Genomic DNA, 20,728 nt, shown 5'->3' with positions numbered 1-20,728 from the left:
TACTGAAAGGTCTACAGCAAATCTTTTATCTTGATATGTTTAAGAGCTAAGACGGTGTGATTAATACGAAGCACGTAAGAAAATCAATAGTATTCAAAGTGACTTTTGCAGATGGTGTCACAATCTCAAATGCTCTGTGATTCTTCATAAAAGTAGGATATAAAGTGTTCTGGGTTCACATGTTCGTGAGACATCACCGTTGTTACTACAAATGCCTGTCTCCTAATCACACAAAATCCGGCTTCGAGGGGTTCTTGCGCTGTTCTTATTGCTGGTCAGCAAGAATCCTCCTGTACTTCCCGTTGTCAAGAAGCTAATTCAAAAGGCGCCAATGGAGCTTTATCTAACATTGAATATTGCATCTGATGCATTGCTATATCCTGTTCAACAATGGTCGTCAATAAAGATGAGTGCGATTTTGACCACTTATCCCTAGCTTTTACCATTTTAGTGAACCAGACTATCCGTAATTGGGTAGGCACAAATTCAAAGAAGAAGTATTACAAAAGGGATCGGTCGAATTCTAGTATAATTTTATATATTACTATTTTAGCTACACTCCTGGATGATGTTCAAGTCCCATTCTACCTCTTTTGTACTGGTGCTTTCTCATCTCTACCTCTTTTGATTTTGAATATCTATTATTACCATATCTTTGAATGCTTAGAAAGTTCTGAAAAAGTTGCTGTCCCTCTAATCCAAGTGTGCCCTAATATCCATAGTTCTATCTGAATGGAAAACTCTGAATTAAAGTTCATGAAGAACCGTGCTAACTAGTGGCTGAGAATTTAGATCACTTGTGGCCGACCAAATATGACTAAATATGGGCTGACCCCTTGTTTATTCATGATGTGTATTAATCTTGTGTTGATTAATATAGAATCTACCTGTTTTCTAGGCTACACTAATATCTTCTATGTTGGTTACGCAGATGATATATTGTTGATTAGCTGAACGAGGTCTGGTCAGGTCCGCTCTGTTGATCTTGTTTTTCGTTTTTTTTCTAATATTGAATTAGCCCTGAATGTTGATAAATGTCAGTTCCCAGCATTTAATGTAAAATCACCGTCTACAGTTTTGCACTGCCATATGGATTTTCTGAAATACCGTTTGCTGATTTTATTAAGTGGCTTGGAATCCATTTTTGCAGTACGCTGTCTGGTATCCGTGCAAAAGCTCTTGTCAACATTAAACAAATGTTTAAAATAAGCCATGATAAAATCATCGCTAATTTTGGTCGTTACTCACTTCGAAAGCTCACCCATCTTTATAGTATCTTCTGTGATCACTCTAATTTATTTAGATCTGTTGAGTATCCTCTGCTCAAGAAGAAGTAGATAAAATCAATTCAAGTGATGTGCTTTCGGTACCTGAGATACCTACTTTGTTCGCCTTGATCTCACTTTAATCATGTTCTCATTTACCTCATTACCTCATCATAGTTATTAAATACTATGCTACGGATACTTCTGAGCCATTCGAAAGATTAAATACTGTTTTAATTCATAAAACTGTGTAGGTTGTCTCCATCCGCTAATCCAATTGTTTTGCTGTTAATTATGGTGTATTTTATTTGTGTGCATTGAAGTTCCCTTTTGTTTCCTTTTACTAGTGATCTGCTTGTGTTTTGCTGTTTTGCAGTGGGTTAAAAATTAAATATCATTATTATTTTTCCACAATTTTACATTGTAATCCAGAAGTAATCAAAATTTAGTTTCCTCCACTTAAACATTTTTAATTCCAGATTATACAGGCATAGCTTGCTATGGGAAATTGGATTAGCAATGCCAGGAATGCAAAAAATGATGGTCATAGCCCAAACAGCAACAGAAGAAACACAAGAAATGCTAACACGTCTAATTTATTCCACAACAGTAGTAACACAAGAAATGCTAACACGTCTAATACCCCTGAAACAAGTGACTGGGATCTTGGGGTTAGTTTTTAGCAACTATTATAGTGTTTGCTAAGGATAATCAGTTTTTAGGGTTTTTTTTCCTAATTTCTCTCACATGCCCCACAATTCAGTGATCTCAATCATTCAGGTATGTTTAAATGCTGTTTTAAAATCCTTCATTTATTTTTAAAAATATTGAAAATTATTTAATTATTGAGGTGCCGAAAACAAAACACGAAAAAATTAAGAAAACAAACCTACAAATGTTAGCTTTTGAATCTTGTACCATACCTAGATAAAATCCACTTGACACACCATAGGGTGCGTCTTTTTTCGTTTTTGTTTGCAAACATACAAATTGCTTTCACTTTTAATTTAATTTAGGGCCCTTAGACATACATTTAAAATGACATCTTGTCTCTTATTAAAAAATTGTCACCAGAAGTTTTGAAACTATCTTAATACTGATCAACCTCCCCCCATAATTTTAGATTTCTTGGTGTATCCAATCTTGTCTCCCAAATTAGTGGAATTCCCCTATACAACTTATTGTTTGATAACAAAAAATTTATATGCTGAACCCGGTTCAGATTGACCTATTAGTCTTTGGACCGTAATTCACAACTATTTGGATATGAATTAACCTATTCCACAACAGAAGAAACACAAGAAATGCTAACACGTCTAATACCCCTGGAACAAGTGACTGGTATCTTTGGGTTAGTTCTTAGCAACTATTATAGTGTTTGCTAAGGATAATCAGTTTTTAGGTTTTTTTTTCTAATTTCTCTCACATACCCTACAATTCAGTGATCCCAATCATTCAGATATGTTTAAATACTGTGTTAAAATCCTTCATTTATTTTGAAAAACCATAAACTTAAGTGAAAACTTCGTATATCTTTAGATTATGAGGGACACCTGAACTATTTATGTTTCACCAGTCACTTCAAAAAAGCAAAAGAAAAACGTATTACGTAAATCGAGCACAAACATTACAAAATAACACTTAAAACCCGGGTCAGGGACATAAGTACAGACCACCAGACTCATACAAATCCCAATACCTCCCTACCATTGAAAACCTAACGCCCTTCTTAGGCTTTATATTTTTTTTTACAGTTTCAGTTACTAATGCCCCATGCTGCTCCTTACTTTCGGTGTGTTATTACTTAGCACGATTCTTATTTATTTAAGAATTAACGACGCTTCTTGACTACTATGGTCCCTGCGTCGGCCCTGCAGTGCATTCCTGCAGCGTGATTCGATATCTGGTTGCCGTATTACCAAACTAAGGTCAAATCCACTGCGCCACCACTGGACAAACCATGATTCTTCTATAGAAATACCACACACTTGAAAAAGCCTTTGGGTTTTTTCTTAGGAACAACCTAGTAAAGAACGACCCATGATGTCAATAATGTCTGTTCTACTAGCAAAATTCACTTTTTGCCAGACCAGTACCTTATTTTGGGGGTATGGCTTTTAACCAAGCCGTTCTTTAAAGTAACCAAAGGCTAGAGTGCCATTTATTCCTTTTTGACAATTATATGTTACTAGCTGTTGGGGTGGCGCTTCGCGCCACCCCAACACCTAGTTGGTGGGGCGCTTCGCGCAACCCCCCAAGCCCCCCCGCGCGCGTAAGTCGTTACGCGCCATATTAGTTACGCGCCATTGTAGTTGTGTCCCTGTGTCCCATCTGTGAATAGAGATATATATAAATATATGTTTTTAACTACGTAAAACATGCGAATATACAACATTCTTCGCTGTCCCATTGTCTGTGCATATAAATAGATTGTCAGGTTTACTGACTCTTGAACATGCAACATATAATTGTCCATGGGAAAAACAATCCGTATTCAGATCTATACCTCATTATTCTAATGATGTGTCCCTGTGTCCTGGTCGTCATTTATATTCCCTGTGTCCCAGTCGTCATTTGTGTCCCGGTGTCCCAGTTTGTAATTTCTCTTTGAGTGTCCCGGTTGTCATTTATATTCCCTGTGTCCTGGTCGTCATTTGTGTCCCGGTGTCCCGGTCTGTAATTTCTATTCGAACAATCCCTGTGTCCCGGTCGTCATTTATATATCCTGCCTGTGCCCCCGGCGTCCCCGTTGTAGTTGTGTCCCTGTGTCCCGGTCGTCATTTATATTCCCTGTGTCCCGGTCGTGATTTGTGTCTGGGTGTCCCAGTGTGTAATTTCTCTTTGAGGTTCCCGGTCGTCACTTATATTCCCTCTGTCTCGGTCGTCATTTGTGTCCCGGTCTGTAATTTCTCTTTGAGTGTTTTTTCTTTTTAGTTTTTTTTTAGTTTTTTACCTTTTTTCTTTTTTCAGTTTTCTTTTTCTTCTTTATTTTTCAGCGTCACTATGAAGTACATATCGACGAACCTTTGTTTTTTTAACTTAAATCTGGTAGGCATTGATGACCTTATCCAAGTCAAAATCCCAAACCCAATAGGTTCTTCAGTCATTTTACAATTAAACATTTTTCCGTGAACAAATGTCTTAAATACCGTTAATGACGTCACCGTCAAAGTAAAAATGACGACAACTAATTTCATGACGTCAGCCGACACAGAAACATGACGTCACCTGATCCACAGACAGACAACTTATTTTTATATATATAGATTTTAGTTTTTACTCATTTGATTTCTCTTTTTTTAGGTGTCATCTAAATATTCATAATAATTTCTGCTTGTTTTAGGTTTGACAAATTATATGGGTTTTATTTGTTTTGTTTTTGTCCTCTTGGTTCTAAGTCACACATTACTTTTCTTTGAAAAAGTTTCTTTTTGGGACTTTTTTTAAAAACTAGAATTAAGCCCATTTAAGATGAATTAAGAAGAAATGGATCTAGAGATTTGGAGAAGCCATTTAAGAGCCAAAGCATTTACCAAGTGAAGCCGCAGGTTTTTCTTCAAAAAATGTACCTGATTTTAGTACTATTACCCAAACTGCTCTTAAAATTGATGACGCAAGAACAGCTTTTCTTTAAGCTTAAAGTAATCAGCTACCACTTACAGCTCAATAGCAAATACTTAAAACTGCTCGCACTCAATTTGACAATGTCCTTCTTTTAGTCATTATGCTTTTTTCACAGCTATTTCTATAGCCCGACCCTTCATATCTATCTTTCTCTTTAAGTTTCTTCCTTTCATCTTGTGACACATTTTCAGTTACTGTCTACTTTTCCATTAATCCACAGACAGCTTCTTCTTTTTCATGATTTTTGAATATTTCTGGTTATCAAGGGAAGTGCGAAACTAAGAAACCTAGTTTACGTATAAAGGATATGTTAATACAAAATTCTGCCACTGTTATTTCGAATTCCGATATTATTAAATTGATGTCGTATAATTTTTGGTCGATAAGAGCTTGGTCCTCGTTGTACAAGAATCATAATTTGGTGCCAAAAAATGGCTGAAAAAAATACCCACTTTCGGCATAGAGCTGAGTCGTGACAGTTACGTGATGGTATGACATAACACATCCTCTCTTTAAACGGGCAGCTGTGTATTTATTTAAATGCGTATGTGTGTTTTTCTTAACGACTCCTTCGCTGCAGGAATGCATTGCAGGGCCGACGCAAGGACCTTAGTAGTCAAGAAGCGTAGTTAATTCTTAAATAATGAAAAACTCCTTTTTGGGAAAATTTTAATGTGATTTTCAGGCTTGGTAAGGTGATATAGATCAGTCACAATTTTGATAAAATTCTTTTTATGCCTTAATTTTGGAAGAAAAAAAAATCATGTCAGCAGTGCCATATCTATATATATAAAAATAAGTTGTCTGTCTGTGTGTCTGTCTGTCAGGTGACGTCATGTTTCTGTGTCGACTGACGTCATGAAGTTAGTTGTCGTCATTTTTGCTATGACGGTGACGTCATTAACGGTATTTAAGACATTTGTTCACGGAAAAATGTTTAATTGTAAAATAACTGAAGAACCTACAATGGCAACTGCCGAGGAAGCTGCTCAAAGAGTTTATGCCAAAAAACTTGCTGCTGATAGAGAAAGTAAGAAAAGAAAGCGTTCCGAGGAATCACAAGAACAGCAAGAAAACAGGCTTGCAGCTGATAGAGAAAGTAAGAAAAAAAGCGTGCCGGGGAATCACAAGAACAGCAAGAAAACAGGCTTGCGGCTAAAGAACGCAAAACGGCGCAGTTAGATGAAAATCCACCTGGACAGCGAGAGTCAAAACCTATCAAAACTGAAAATGATAGCGATGATGATTGGGTTTGGGATTTTGACTTGGATAAGGTCATCAATGCCTACCAGATTTAAGTTAAAAAAAACAAAGGTTCGTCGATATGTACTTCATAGTGACGCTGAAAAATAAAGGAGAAAAAGAAAACTGAAAAAAGAAAAAAGGTAAAAAACTAAAAAAAAACTAAAAAGAAAAAAACACTCAAAGAGAAATTACAGACCGGGACACAAATGACGACCGAGACAGAGGGAATATAAGTGACGACCGGGAACCTCAAAGAGAAATTACAGACTGGGACACCCGGACACAAATCACGTCCGGGACACAGGGAATTTAAATGACGACCGGGACACAACTACAACGGGGACGCCGGGGGCACAGGCGGGATATATAAATGACGACCGGGACACAGGGATTGTTCGAATAGAAATTACAGACCGGGACACCGGGACACAAATGACGACCGGGACACCGGGACACAGGGAATATAAATGACGACCGGGACACTCAAAGAGAAATTACAAACTGGGACACTGGGACACAAATGACGACCGGGACACAGGGAATATAAATGACGACCGGGACACAGGGACACAACTACAACGGGGACACCGGGGGCACAGGCGGGATATATAAATGACGACCGGGACACAGGGATTGTTCGAATAGAAATTACAGACCGGGACACCGGGACACAAATGACGACCAGGACACCGGGACACGGAATATAAATGACGACCGGGACACTCAAGGAGAAATTACAAATTGGGACACCGGGACACAAATGACGACCGGGACACAGGGAATATAAATGACGACCGGGACACAGGGACACATCATTAGAATAATGAGGTATAGATCTGAATACGGATTGTTTTTCCCATTGACAATTATATGTTGCATGTTCAAGAGTCAGTAAACCTGACAATCTATTTATATGCACAGACAATGGGACAGCGAAGAATGTTGTATATTCGCATGTTTTACGTAGTTGAAAACATATATTTATATCTATCTCTATTCACAGGTGGGACACAGGGACACAACTACAATGGCACGCAACTAATAAGGCGCGTAACGACTTACGCGCACGGGGGGGGCTTGGGGGGCGCGAAGTGCCCCACCAACTAGGTGTTGGGGTGGCGCGAAGCGCCACCCCAACACCTAGTATATATATAAATTTGATACATTATATAAATTTCAAGAGAATAAATTGCATCATTTTTTCCAACCGGAGTGGTTGTATTATTTTTAGTGTCTATGACGCATGCAAAATTACACAAGGTTATAAATGACTTTATACAGCTAAAGAAAAAGATTGGGAAAAAAATAAAGCAATATCAGATTGAATTGTCTAGGAAAATGTCGCACAACCAAATGTACTGTTAGATGACAAAGCAAAATTACAATAAAATATAGAAACGCCCTAGTTTAGCTTGCGTGAGGGTGTGAAGGATAAGCAGAAAAGATGAAATTGAATTCACGCCAACATTACGTAATTTAATTGAAAATAAAGATTTTTCACCCTAGAATGAAGACACGTGCTATTTTAGTGTCTGAAAAGATACACAGGAAAGGGGAATGACTTCGAACAGCTAAATAAAAAGGAACGGAACAAGAAAACGAAAAATCATATTTAATTGTAAACGACAATATTGTACAACAAGATCTGTAGTTGGATAACATTGTAGACTTTCAATGGAATTAAGGAACATGTTAGTTTAGCGTTTGTGATTCTGTGAAGGATAAACGGGAAGGAAGAGTTGTCTTACAAATATGACAAGTACAAAATTACACAAGATTACAAATGACTCTGAAATTGGTTTTTCCTAAATTGTGTCACCATAATCAAAGCAAAAATGTAGTAGTTAGGACAAAGGCGATTTTTTTTGTTATCTATGACGTTATGCAAGATTGCACATACATTTAAAAGAATTTGAACAGCTAAAGCAAAAGGTATGCAGAAATGTCGTAGATGATGATGCTCGAAAATGAAGCGTAATGAGATCTGCGATAAGAACACATGCGACAACAAGCATCACAACAAATCCCAAAATAAAATAATGGGCAAACAAATCTGTGGTTAGAAGAAACGTGACAGGGATGATAGTATCGAATTGTAAATGAAATATATCACAACGAATATCTATAACGAGACGAAAATATATTGTAAATCACAAAGAGTATCATGAAAGAGGAAATCCTATAAATGAATGATTTTTTTATACTTTAATAGGAAGGAGGAATTGAACATACGCCAGATTTTCTTAATTGAATTATAATTACTGATTTGACACGTAATGACTTAACACCAAAGAAGAACACGATGATTATGCTAATGCGTAATTTGATAATAAAATATATACAAACTTGGCAATTGCTGAGTTCCGAGTGAAGCCCAGGCCCCTGGTACTAGATAACCATTCGCGATTGATACCAAAACAAGCAGTTTTTTAAGTAGCATATTACTGCACCACAAGCACTCTTGGCCACTTAAAAAGGGTACTAGGTCTTTCTAATTTTTTCAAATAAACCCTCTTTCGATCTTTGGGAAGATTGGTTCTATATTATCACCGCCTGAAAATCAAAAAATAACTGATATAAAAGAATAAGCACGCATTCGTGATCTTTCTTCTGACGAAAATGCTGAATTTTATGTTTTTGTAGTTAAGTGCTTGAAACCTTTAAAACAGGATTATGCCACGTCCGGAATCTGCTGGAGTTTCTTTTTTGTAAAGATCGCTTGACATTTTGGGGAAGTTTTCCCTCTTTTTCAAAAATCCAGGCTCGGAGATTTTGGTGGGTAACATTAATCTTGATAGATTTTATATATTGGGGATTAGCGCGAAAAACAAATTATTTTGAAGCATTAGTTCTTATGAAGTTCATTTTATAGAGTTTCGATTGCTATTGGGCCGGGTCTGTCCTCACTTAGAGTTCACTACAAAAAAGTGTTTGAAACACAAAATATATTGGCCTGCCAGCGAGTCGAATGCACATCATGACTGCCAAGAACTAACGATCAATTATCTGTATCTTGATCCACAACCATTACGCATACCACTAACAAGATATAACCGCACCCTAATCCCTTCTAAACCAAAATACGCCGAAGGAACATAAAATTTTGTCCAAATGTCGTAGCATGTAATCAATTCAAACAACTTCCAAAAACATTCCGTGCACTAATGGGTGTATAAGACTTGCAAGGTGGTGGAGTTTGTTTTGTTTTAATATGGGGGATTAGTTTGCCTTCATAAAAGCACTGGGCACTCTTTCTATGGAGAATATCATTTGGTAAAATAAACTCTGGTGGTCTATCAGAAAAATTACTAATAAAGTCTGGAAGAGCCTAGCAAAGACCACAAATACGCTTAACCATCCTCCTTTCCAATATCATTGTAGCAGAGATAACTTTACTTCGAGTCACAACAAAAACACTATTTGCACGGCACTAAAGGCTGAAGTTATTTTTTCAGCGTGTCATGCATTAAAACTGGAGAATGAAGTTGAGAGTTCTTGCTAGTAATTCTCTTCTTGGAAATTTTTCATTAGGATGTAATCTGGCGTAGCATAAAAGTGGAGAGGTTTCAAGTCTAGCCGCAGAGCCCTAGCAACCGGATCCAGCAACAGAACCTCAGAACCCCAACAACTTGACTCTAGTTCGGCACTGTGAAGTGATAGTCAGACAGTCAGACATCCTATCCAAAAAATTTTCAATTATAATGGAAGAACGTTATTATAAGTGTGCCGAGTCGGGTAACACCTCAACAGGTTGACTCTTATTCGGCACTGTGGAGTGAAATTCAAACAGTCAGACAGTCATCCCCATTTAGCTAATACCCACCGCTTAAAGTACGGACTTCAACATGAGAGGGTGTAGCATAAGTAAACAGGTTTTTGTTCTCGCTCCATTGGACTATCTATCTTGGCCTTGTCTACAATTAGCCATGACTCGATGTAGCCCACAACTATTCCATTTTTAATACAAAAATGAATATACGGACAGTATGAACCAAATCTTGAGATTTGTTTTGGAGGGATCGGTGTTTTCTCCGAGAGAACCTTCAAACCCTGCGCTATCTGGTCCTTGATATGTCTAGTTTAGTCCTTAAATATTAAAGACAACTTTGACTGTTCTACTATATAAAAAATGAAAATAAATCGTGTTTTTTGATAGCAAACAAATGAATATATGAAAATAGAGATATAAAGAACATGTTTAAAAGACAAAAAAAAGTGAACATCTTGTAAAATCATTGTGTATAATGAGAAACAATATTTAATAATAGGAAATATATTAGGAAAAACAATTTCAAAGGTGATTGATTCTAACTTACCGGAGGTTCTTTGAAAAATAAAACAGCATCTCCTTTTAAACCTATAAAAACTGGTAACCTTAAATAGCCATTCTTGAAATATTTTGAGCTTCTGAAGATGGTTCTCGTTCAGGGATCCACCCAATGTAAATAACTTGCTCTACACCGGGCAATAAAAGTGCCTTTTAAAGTTATCTACTGAAATTTAAATGCGAATATTTTGCATTCAATATTCTTATATAAAAGTAATGGGTTTTGCTCCTCAGGGCCCCGCTCTTTACGCTAAAGTTCTCTACTGTTTTAAAAAGTACAGTTAAGAGAAAGAGTCAAACTTTAGCGTAAAGAGTGATGCGTCGAGGAGGAAAAACCCCTTTCATATAAGGAGTCATTTCCGTTCGTTTTAAGTTTTAATGTCTCTTCTTACTTTCAGTTAAAAAAGCGTGTTTTTTTATTTAGTATAAACCAGGGGTCTCCAAAATTTCAGTGTAAGGGCCATATTATATATTTCCCATATTTATGCGAGCCGAAGGGATAAAAAATGAGAGAACAAAACAAAAAACAAATCAATGCCAATAATTTAATTTCCTCAAATATTACAGTATAAACATAAAAAAAATTAAAACATATCTTGTTGGAAAAAATCTGGGTAAACTAAATAGACTCCTGCCTTTAGTTTTAGGCAATAAAATTAGTGTGACGAATGATACTGTCGTTTTGACTTTAAAATTTCATCAAAATCAGGTTCTAGATTAGATGAGCCAATTGTAAGAATAGACTTCAAATGATCATCAGACAAATTTGCTCGATAGTTATATTTCATATGCTTCATTTTGGAAAATGTTTGTTCACACAGGTATGTTGTACCAAAAATGGACACAAAACTACAAGCAAACTTTATCAAATTTGGAAACTGATCTGGCTACAACCATTCATAAAAATCAATCAGATTTCCTTCTCTACACTTATCTTTCAGCCTGTCATCTGCTTGGACATCAATAATTTCCATTTGAAATTGAGTTGGAAGATTTTCAGCATTGTAGTCAAATGGATATTGAAAGAGTCTGATTACATTTTCTTTGGCATCAAGGTCAGCAAATCGCTCCTGAAAATGCCTTTTTAAATCTGAATTTATTTCATTTGCAAATGAAGAAGGAAATTCAACTTTACTTTCTGCATGAAAATTTTTCACAACATGGAAAATGAGCAAAATTCTTAACTTTCACCTGGCCTTCCAGTAGCGCAAGTTTTGCTCTGAATGCCTTGACATGAACAAAGTAGTCACTGATCAAATTTGTTTTGCTTTGCAATTTCAGATTCAAGTTATTGATATGACCTGTCATATCTGCAAAAAATATGAATTTCCAAATCCATTCACAATCTGATAATAATGGCTGAGGTTTATTTTTCTCTGTGAGAAATAAATCAATTTGTGATCTGAACTCCAAGAAATACAGCAAAACCTTTCCACAACTAAGCCATCTAACTGCTGTATAATAAGGCAAGTCAAGAAACTCCGAATCAATTTCTTTCAAGAAATCATGGACTGGCGATGGTAAAGTGCATGATATCTAATGAAATTAACCACAGAAGCAACAGGTTTCATGACACAAGACATATCAACATATTTTAGGCACAATGCTTGTTGATGGATAAGGCAATGCAGAAAAATGGGTTTTGAGAATCCTCGTACCTCGCGAGCAGTTGTAATTTGCCCAACCAAACCCCGTTTTGTCCCAGACATATTCTTTCCTCCATCAATTGTCACACACTGCACTTGTTTCCATTCCAGGTTATATTCTGTTATAATTTTACTTACTTCATTGAAAATGTCTTTTCCAGTTGTTGTGCTGTGCATGCTGTGAACTGATGCTGATTCTTGGGTCACATTAAATTCACTATCAACACCACGAATGAATACTAAGAGCTGAGAGGTATCACACACATCAGTTGATTCATCCAAAGCAAGAGAATACCAGCAAAAGCTTTTTGTTTTTTCCTTTATTTGCCGAATTATGTCGCCTCCTAAATCTTCAATTCTACGAGCAACAGTATTTGACCCAATACTTATCATTTTGAAGAGGTTTACTTTTTCTGGACATACCTCTCCTGCTGCTTCCACTATACACTCTTTTATGATACTACCATCAGTGAAAGGTTTTCCTTTTTTTGCCAACACACAGGCAACTTTGTAACTGGCTCTAGTTGAAGTTTCATTTTCAGATTTTTTCTTACTGAAAACAGCTTGTTGAGAATGCAGACTGTGCTAAAATGATTCAGACTTTTTAGTGCGTTCTGCTCCTGTGATGGGAGAATAACTTGAGCCACGCTTAGATTCATAGTGCCGACAAATATTGTATTCCTTCAGAACAGCAACACTGTCTCTACATATGAGGCATAAAGAGCCTTTATTATTTGCTTTCACAAAAAAGTACTTTATTTTCCATTCGTAATTGAAGTGACGACACTCACTGTCTACTTTTCTTTTCTTTGTATTTTCCCTATCTGAAAACATAAGGGTAAAATAAATGAAATAAATTCTACAGGAAAAACAGCTTGTATGTGGTGTTAAAAAAAAACACGAAATCCTCCATAGCGAATGGTTCGTTGCGAAGACCACCACTCTGCTTACATGTGAATGCCCAACCGTGCCGCTGAGCTCCATTCCGCTCGGCTCTGCTCGTAGTGCAAAAGAACCCTAATCCCACACCACGCAGCCGATGACAACACTATTCGCAACACGTCATCAGCGATCAACACCTCAGTTCACTCACCCCACGCTCTATCTCACATAACTGTACAGAATACAACGAAGCCCCACTCGCCCTCCACCCCTTCAATGTGCATTTCTACTTTAGCTTGAAACACCAAGTTCTACTTTTACTGGCAAAAATTATCAAAAGCAACTAAGCATCCCTCATCATTTCTCATCCCTAGTACATACTGCAGCAAACATTTGACAATGTTATTTTTTCAATAGTTTTTGATAGTATTACACACGTCTATTGGTTTTCGTTTCGTTTTCTGCTAAGGGTAATCATATCTAACTACTGGCCATAGAGTTTTGGGAGGGGTTACTTCGAGTTGAAACAGCTAGTTCCACTTTTACTGCAAAAAACAATCAATTTTCAGCTGGGCTACCATTGCCATTTTTCATCCCCAGTACCTAATTCAGCTCAACATGGGGTCAATGTTGTTATTGATGTTTTATTTGTTCATATTACGAACGTTTAATTGTTTTTTTTTTGCTTTTTTCATTTTCTACTAAGGGTAATCGTATCAAACCAGTGCTCCTAGCATTTTGGGAGATTTAATATCGAGTTGACGCAGGAAGTTCTATTTCTACAACCAAAAACAATCAAAATCCAAACATGCTACCATCACTATTTTCCATCCCCACTACCTATTAAAAATAGCGCCAATGCCATTATTGTTTTAATTTGTTTTTCTTTTTATTGACTACGTATATTGTTATTGTCTGGTTTCGTTTCGTTTTCTGCTGATGGTAATCATATCCAACGAATGGCCCTAGAATTTTGGGAGGGGTTAGTTCGAGTTGAAAAACGAGTTCTACTTCTACTGCCAAAAATACTAATAAACGAGCTAGGCTACCATCGCCATTTTTCATCCCCAGTACCTATTGCAGTCAAACATGATGTCAATCTTATTACTGTTTTTATTAATTTATTTTTTTTTGTATTACGCGCTTTTTTTTTCCATTTTCTGCTAAGGGTAATCATATCAAACTAGTAGTCCTAGCATTTCGAGAGGGGTCACATCAAATTGAAACAGCAATTTCTACTTCTACTGCCAAAAATAATGAAAAACAGCAAGGCTATCATCGCCATTTTTCATCCCCACTACGTATTACAGGCAAACATAGCGTCAATACTACTATTGTTTTTTTCCCTTGTGTTGACCATGTTTATTTTTAATATCTTGTTTTGTTTCGTGTTTTACTAATGGTTATCATATCCAATTACTTGCCATAGAATTTTGGGATTGGTTATTTTGAGTTTAAACAGTGAGTTCCACCTGTACTCCCAAAAACAATCAAAAACCAGCTAGGACCCCCAAGATCATTTTTCATCCCCAGTACCTATTGCAGTCAAACATGGTGTCAATACTATTATTGTTTTTATTAGTTTTTCTTTTGGTTTGTGACATCAAGAAACAAAACATTCTGGGATATTGATTTTGCCTGGAGTAGCCAGGCTTCCATGCTGCCTTAAAGGTCGAGATGAGAGGAAAGAAACAAAACATTTCGGGATATTGATTTTGCCTACTGTCTCCTGGCTTCTGTGTTGACTTAAAGGTTGTGACTAGAGGCAGAAAACAAAACCTTGCGGGATATTGATTTTGACTGGAATCCCAATCACAAAAAAAAAATGAAATGCAGAAAAAAAAACTGGAAAACAGATAGGTCTATGATAAACAAAGGGAATACAGAAAAGAAATTGGAAAAACTGACAAGTATACAAAAATAGAAGGAATATGGAAAACGAATGAATTAATAGTGTAAGATGACCAGTTAATTTGTAATTCTTATTTTATTACGAACGTAAGACATAATTCAAATGTTTTGTAGGAATAGTCCATTGAAGCCAATGATGGAACCATTGGATAAATGAGTTACCATCCATGGACCATGACAACTGTTAACACGTGGTACTCTGTGCCCCGTGCAACTCCTGGTCCCATGGTCCTTTTCACCTCATGGATTCCAGGACATTCCCAACATATTTTTATACCCCATGGCATTTCACAATCCGTGGAACTATTAACTGGCCCATTGTACTCTGTGGCATTGATTTTGCCCAGAATCCTATTCACAAGAAACATAAGAAGTACAGAAAAATAACAAGAAAACAGAACATGAGAAACGGAAGGAATACGGAAAAACGCAGGAATAAAATATAAGCACACAAAAAGCACATAGAGTACAGAAAAATGATAGCTGGAAAACAGATAACTATATGAAAAGTGTAGGGGATACAGAAATACAACCTGGAAAAACTTAAAACCTGAAAGAATATTAAAAACGGAAGGAATACAAAAAAAAAACCCAGGAATGAAAGATAAGTAGGCTATACATAAGACTCACAGAGGTTTACAGAGAACAAAAAAAAAAATGGAAAACACATAACTATACAATAACGCAAGAAATACCGAAACAATGCAGGAAAACAGACAAGCATATGAAAAACCAATGGAACACAGAAGAAAAAACGCAGGAATAAAAAAATAAGTATACAAAAACACATGGAGTACAGAAAAATGATTATAAAACACATAAGTAAATGAAAAACGCTAGGAATACCGAAAAAAATACGCAGGAAAAGAGACAAGTATATGAAAAACAGATGGAATAAACTAAAAAAGCAGGAAAGCATATAGGGTCTTTCACGGCCTATAGCACTCTGTGGCTGGCCCATGGTACCTTGTGGCACATACTTTCATTCCTAAGGCTTTTCAGCCATTGTCTTTATATAATCGGACTTTAGATCCATTGCTTTATGTTATTACAAGCCAATCCTATTTTTGATAAAAACTGTTCTTTAATTCCACTGTTTTGCTTTTCCGCAAGCCAACAACTAATAATACTCTATGGCCTTTCCCACCTTGTGGCAATTTGTTACTGGCCCATGTTGTATTCTGGCACCTATTATCATTCCGAAGGAATTTTCAGACATTTTATCGATAAAAATGAGGCTTTAACTCCAATGGTTTGTTTTTGCAAGCCATCTGCTCGTGATACTCCGTTACAGTTCACGTCCCCTGGAACTTGATGGCTTGCCGGTGGCACCGTTTGGAACTTTACACGGAAATTCCTCTTTCAACCGGCACTTTGTCTCCCTGAATTTATGGCATATATTTTACAAACAGTGACAAACAAATGGTCAGACACACAGAGAGGTAGAGAGAGACACAAAAAGAAGGAGAAAGGAAGAGAAAGAGAGAGAGAGAGAGAGAGAGAGAGAGAGAGAGAGAGAGAGAGAGAGAGAGAGAGAGTGAGAGAGAGAGAGAGATTATGATCACCCTTAGCAGAAAACGAAACTAAAAAAACAAATAAATGTGTATAATACAAAAAAAACAAAACATCAATAACATTGACGCCAGTTTATCTGCAATAGGTATTGGGGATGGAAAATTGGAAAGGAAGTCTAGCTATTTTTAATAATTTGTGGCATCAGAAGTAAAACTTGTTGTTTCAAATTGAAGCAACCCCTCCCAAAATTCTTTGGCTAGTAGTTGGATATGATTACCCTTAGGGAAAACAAAACAGTACAAGACAATAAAGGCACGTAATACAAACAAAAACAAATAATAAAACAATAATAGCACTGACATCATGTCTGACCACAATAGGTGCTGGGAATGAAAAATGGTGAGGGAGGCTCAGAAGCTTTCGATAACTTTTGCCAGTAGAAGTGGAACTCGCTGTTTCAAGCAGAAGTAATCTCTCTCGCTCTTTAAATGGAGTTTGAGAAAAAATTAAAGAAAAATATGGGGAATAATACAGTATCCTCAGAAATACCTTCCAAAGAGACAGTGGTGTGAATCATTGTCATTCAGTTTTAAATATGGTATTGGTAACTGACCAACAAAATTATTTGCGCAAAGATACTTACGTAACACCTCACTGACTTCAATACCTAACCTAACCTGTCTTTGCCTAGGTTGCATCAAACAATTAATAAGAATGGACTTTAAATTTCCTTATCTATTTAACTATCGCTGCAAAGTATCACCTGTTAACATCCCCTCATGAAGTGCCGTGCTAGCTTGCTTCTTAGTTTAGATTAAAAGATTTATTTGAAAAACCACCCTTCTAACTTTCGGATGCATGCCTATACCTTATATCTCTGTGCGTGTGTTCATACGATTACAATCTTAGGGGACTGGCTTGATGCGGCGCAGTTTCTAGAATACAATCCAGTGGAAAGCAGACGTCAGTGACAAGTTCGTTTGAATTTTCATATGTAATCAATAGACTGATGTCTTGAAGAAAGAAATCAGAAAAAAAGTCTTGAAACACCTTTAAACGTCTTGGAAAATGTCTTGAAAAATGTCAAGAAGAACTTTTTGCAGAGAAAACGCCTTGTTGTGAAAAAGAGTAATATTACTACTATTCATTTAAAATCGAAAAACATTTTATTTCGTAGATATTGTACTAATTTACCACCCCTCTCTCTAGGTTGAACAAATCTTTCATACCTGGGAGTTTTCCGATTGACTAACGTCTTGAAGAAGGCCCTGAGGGGAAAACATCTTATACAAAAAGAAACTAAACTATTACATAACAACTTAGTGTGCGTAATAGATCAATAATCAATAACACCTGCTGGTTGTTAGGATACGCTTTGCCTAGATCTGGTTCCTAGGGCGTAGAGGATGGACTTGAAACCCCTACACTACTTAGTATTACATTTTGCTTACATTATATTTTTACAGAGAGCATTAGGACCTGGGTTAAAGCTTTTAGAAAACTATTTATATTGTCGCTCCTATTACTTGACTAGCTTGACCTAAAGCTCCTGCTGGTAATCCAGTGTAGAGAGAGATGTGAATCTTCCCCTCCGTTCTGAACAGTCCTGAGCAAACGTGACTTCTTCCTGGAGATCAGTGGCGATCAGTTACAGGTTTTGGGTAAGGCTGTTCCTTCATCTGAACCGGGTGTTTCTACGGGGGCACATCCTGCCATATTCAGGGGGATTAAAATTGAAAGTTTCCCGGTGGATCCTTCTGCTGGTATACAATTTAAGTGGTCAAACAACCGTAGGGTACTTTTGGTGAACTGGTGAAAGCGGGGGGTTTAATCCGTTCGTGTCAGAAGTAGGGGAAGTAGGGTGTTCGAGACAAAGTCTTAGGACTTTATCCCTTTGATTCGTCTTAGTGAAAGGTAGTTTGGGCCACATCTATTGCATCATGAACAGAAGCAGCAGCTGGCCAAGTTTCAGCATCGTAGAGAAAGACCTACGGTGGTGTAGTAGATCTGCATTTTCGTTTTTTGGCTGATGTTGGCCTTTAACTACCTGGAACGGCATAGTCAAGCCATAATAAAAGCAGATTTTGCAATGCGCGACTAGACTTCCATTTCAATTGAACCATTATAACGTGTGCCCTAATAGGTTGGAAACTCTGATTTGGCGGAGTTACCTGCCGGGTCAATGATTATTATTTTTGTTTTTTGTCAGCTACTATGTAGTCCCACTTTCGGGGCTTCTTCCGACAGTGTATTGAGGGCTGCCTCGAGTACAGCTGCAGAAGTGTATATACGGGAGGTATAATCTGTGAAGTCCTAATCGCCTGGGAATCTATCACCTTATTTCCGTCCGCATTGGAGCCGATTCAGCATTCGATCCATGATATAATCAATCACCGCGTCTAAAAGTTCAGGAGAAGCAACATAACCTTGCCTTACACCAGTATCTATTTTGAATAATGGGCTTTGCTGACCATTAACGTGGAGAGAGCTTTCGGTACAAGTGTAGAGCGCCTTGAACAGGCGGTAGTATTTTTTAGGGAGACTCGTTCGTTGTAGTATCAGTCAAAGAGAATCACGGTCGACCGATTCGAAAGCTGCTTTAAAGTTAGCAAAGACAATATATGCAGTACGCTGGAAGTCACGGCTTTTTCTATGACCAATCAAATAGTTTCTATCTGCTCAGTCATGGATCTGTTGGGCATGATACCTGCTTGCTGAGTCTGGAGAGGACTTACGGATGAACTGGATACTTCTAACAAGCAATGTCACGGTGAATAGTTCACCAGGAATTGACAGGAGGGTGATTCCGCTGTAATTTGAGCAATCTTTTTGTCTATCTTCCATATCTGCGCTTCCATAGAGGAAGGATTATCCTTTCCTTCCGTTTTTCAGAAATCAATCCGGTTAACCAGATCAGGGAGAATGCAACACTTGTTTAAAGCTATAGCAAATTTATAGTTTGTAGGTTTCTGGACCTACAACCCAACCTGATAGTGGTCTGTCACAATCAAGCATTATTTGGGACCAAAGTTTAGATTTCTCACATGCGGATTTCAGTTTTAAATTCTAAGGAAAACTTTGAACTCCCATTCCACACTTGTCAATACAATGGCTTTTATGCTCCCTTTAATGGCATAACAAATAAAAGTAACATAAATGCTCATAAGCAGACGAGCATCGTCAAGCGTAAAATTCATAGATTTTTGTAATAGGATGAAAGGAATCATAATTTTATGGAAGATTGTATCACACACCGATTAGAGACTCATAAATCTTTCCTCATCATCTTTAATCTTTGACAAATCACTTGACCTCTTGGCTGTCGGGGATTAAGTAGAAATTTTGTTTTTGACTGTTGTCGGAAAATGGTCAAAAGAGAATGTTGACGCCAGGACTTTTACTTGGCTTGGGAACCAATTCTCTGATGTTAAAACATGCTTGACGTTCCTAGTAACCCCAGTATGGTGAGAGCTAGTCACGTCACAATTCTTCTTTAGAACTTTTTAATCACCTGTAAGCTGCGGGATCAGATGAGAGTGAGTTAAATCCAGGTCACATATGTCGCTATTAATATCATCAATCGAAAGCTTTTCCGCCATAGTATTGCAGGTACCACATTTTGAAAGACGTTTGTTGATGAGGGCTGAGCATATTTTGGATTCTTTGGACTTTTACTTTTCGGAAGGTAAGTGTTAATAACAGTCTGATTTGGAATTTGTATAGAATGCTGAAGCCTCCAGTAGCATATTGGGAATTGACTTGTGAACTAGGCTATTAATGTCCTCAGAGGGTCTGGCGTGGCTGAGAAGAAATTTGGCTTTCAAAAATAAATTACGCGCGGGAGTTCAAAAATTCAAGAAGTTGGTTATGGTTTTGGATCGTAAAATGTTCCTGCAATCATAACACGTCACAATTCCTCAAAAAATCTTCAATTATATGGCGCTTATTAAGGGCATCACTATCTATATTGCAGGAAATGACGCAAACTCTATGATTACACTTATATACAAAGGCTTATGAATTTTGAGGACAAATTGCCAAATAGTAGGTGTGAGACGACAAATGTCACATACACAGTATTTCAGATTTGTACATGGTTAATTATGGAAGACTTTACGATTAACATCCTTGGTCTATATCTAAAAAGCATTCAAATGTTGCAAGACAACTAAAGGGGGGGGGGGTCTAAATGATTTCTATCTTTTAAAAATTTAATAAAAGTAATTTTAGGCTAAAAAAAAATCTTTTACTCTTTAAAAACAAGCTTAGTTAAAATAAAACAACATTTCATTCATAAGCAAAATTGATTTCAG

At 37.0% G+C, this 20,728-nt stretch overlaps 1 protein-coding gene across 1 annotated transcript in view; it reads left to right on the top strand.

The window, feature by feature from the left end:
- The window catches only part of LOC136032395 (uncharacterized), an 85,851-nt gene that overhangs the window by 14,882 nt on the left and 50,241 nt on the right, over positions 1 to 20,728 (top strand). The window contains exon 2 of the mRNA XM_065712706.1: positions 1,745 to 1,936. Coding sequence (XP_065568778.1) covers positions 1,766 to 1,936 — 171 coding nt within the window. The 5' untranslated portion in view covers positions 1,745 to 1,765. The remainder of the gene's footprint in view (positions 1 to 1,744; positions 1,937 to 20,728) is intronic.

This window comes from Artemia franciscana, chromosome 10 (genome assembly GCF_032884065.1).
Source record: "Artemia franciscana chromosome 10, ASM3288406v1, whole genome shotgun sequence".
NCBI lineage: Eukaryota > Metazoa > Arthropoda > Branchiopoda > Anostraca > Artemiidae > Artemia > Artemia franciscana.
This window is presented reverse-complemented; position numbering and strand designations above follow the sequence as displayed.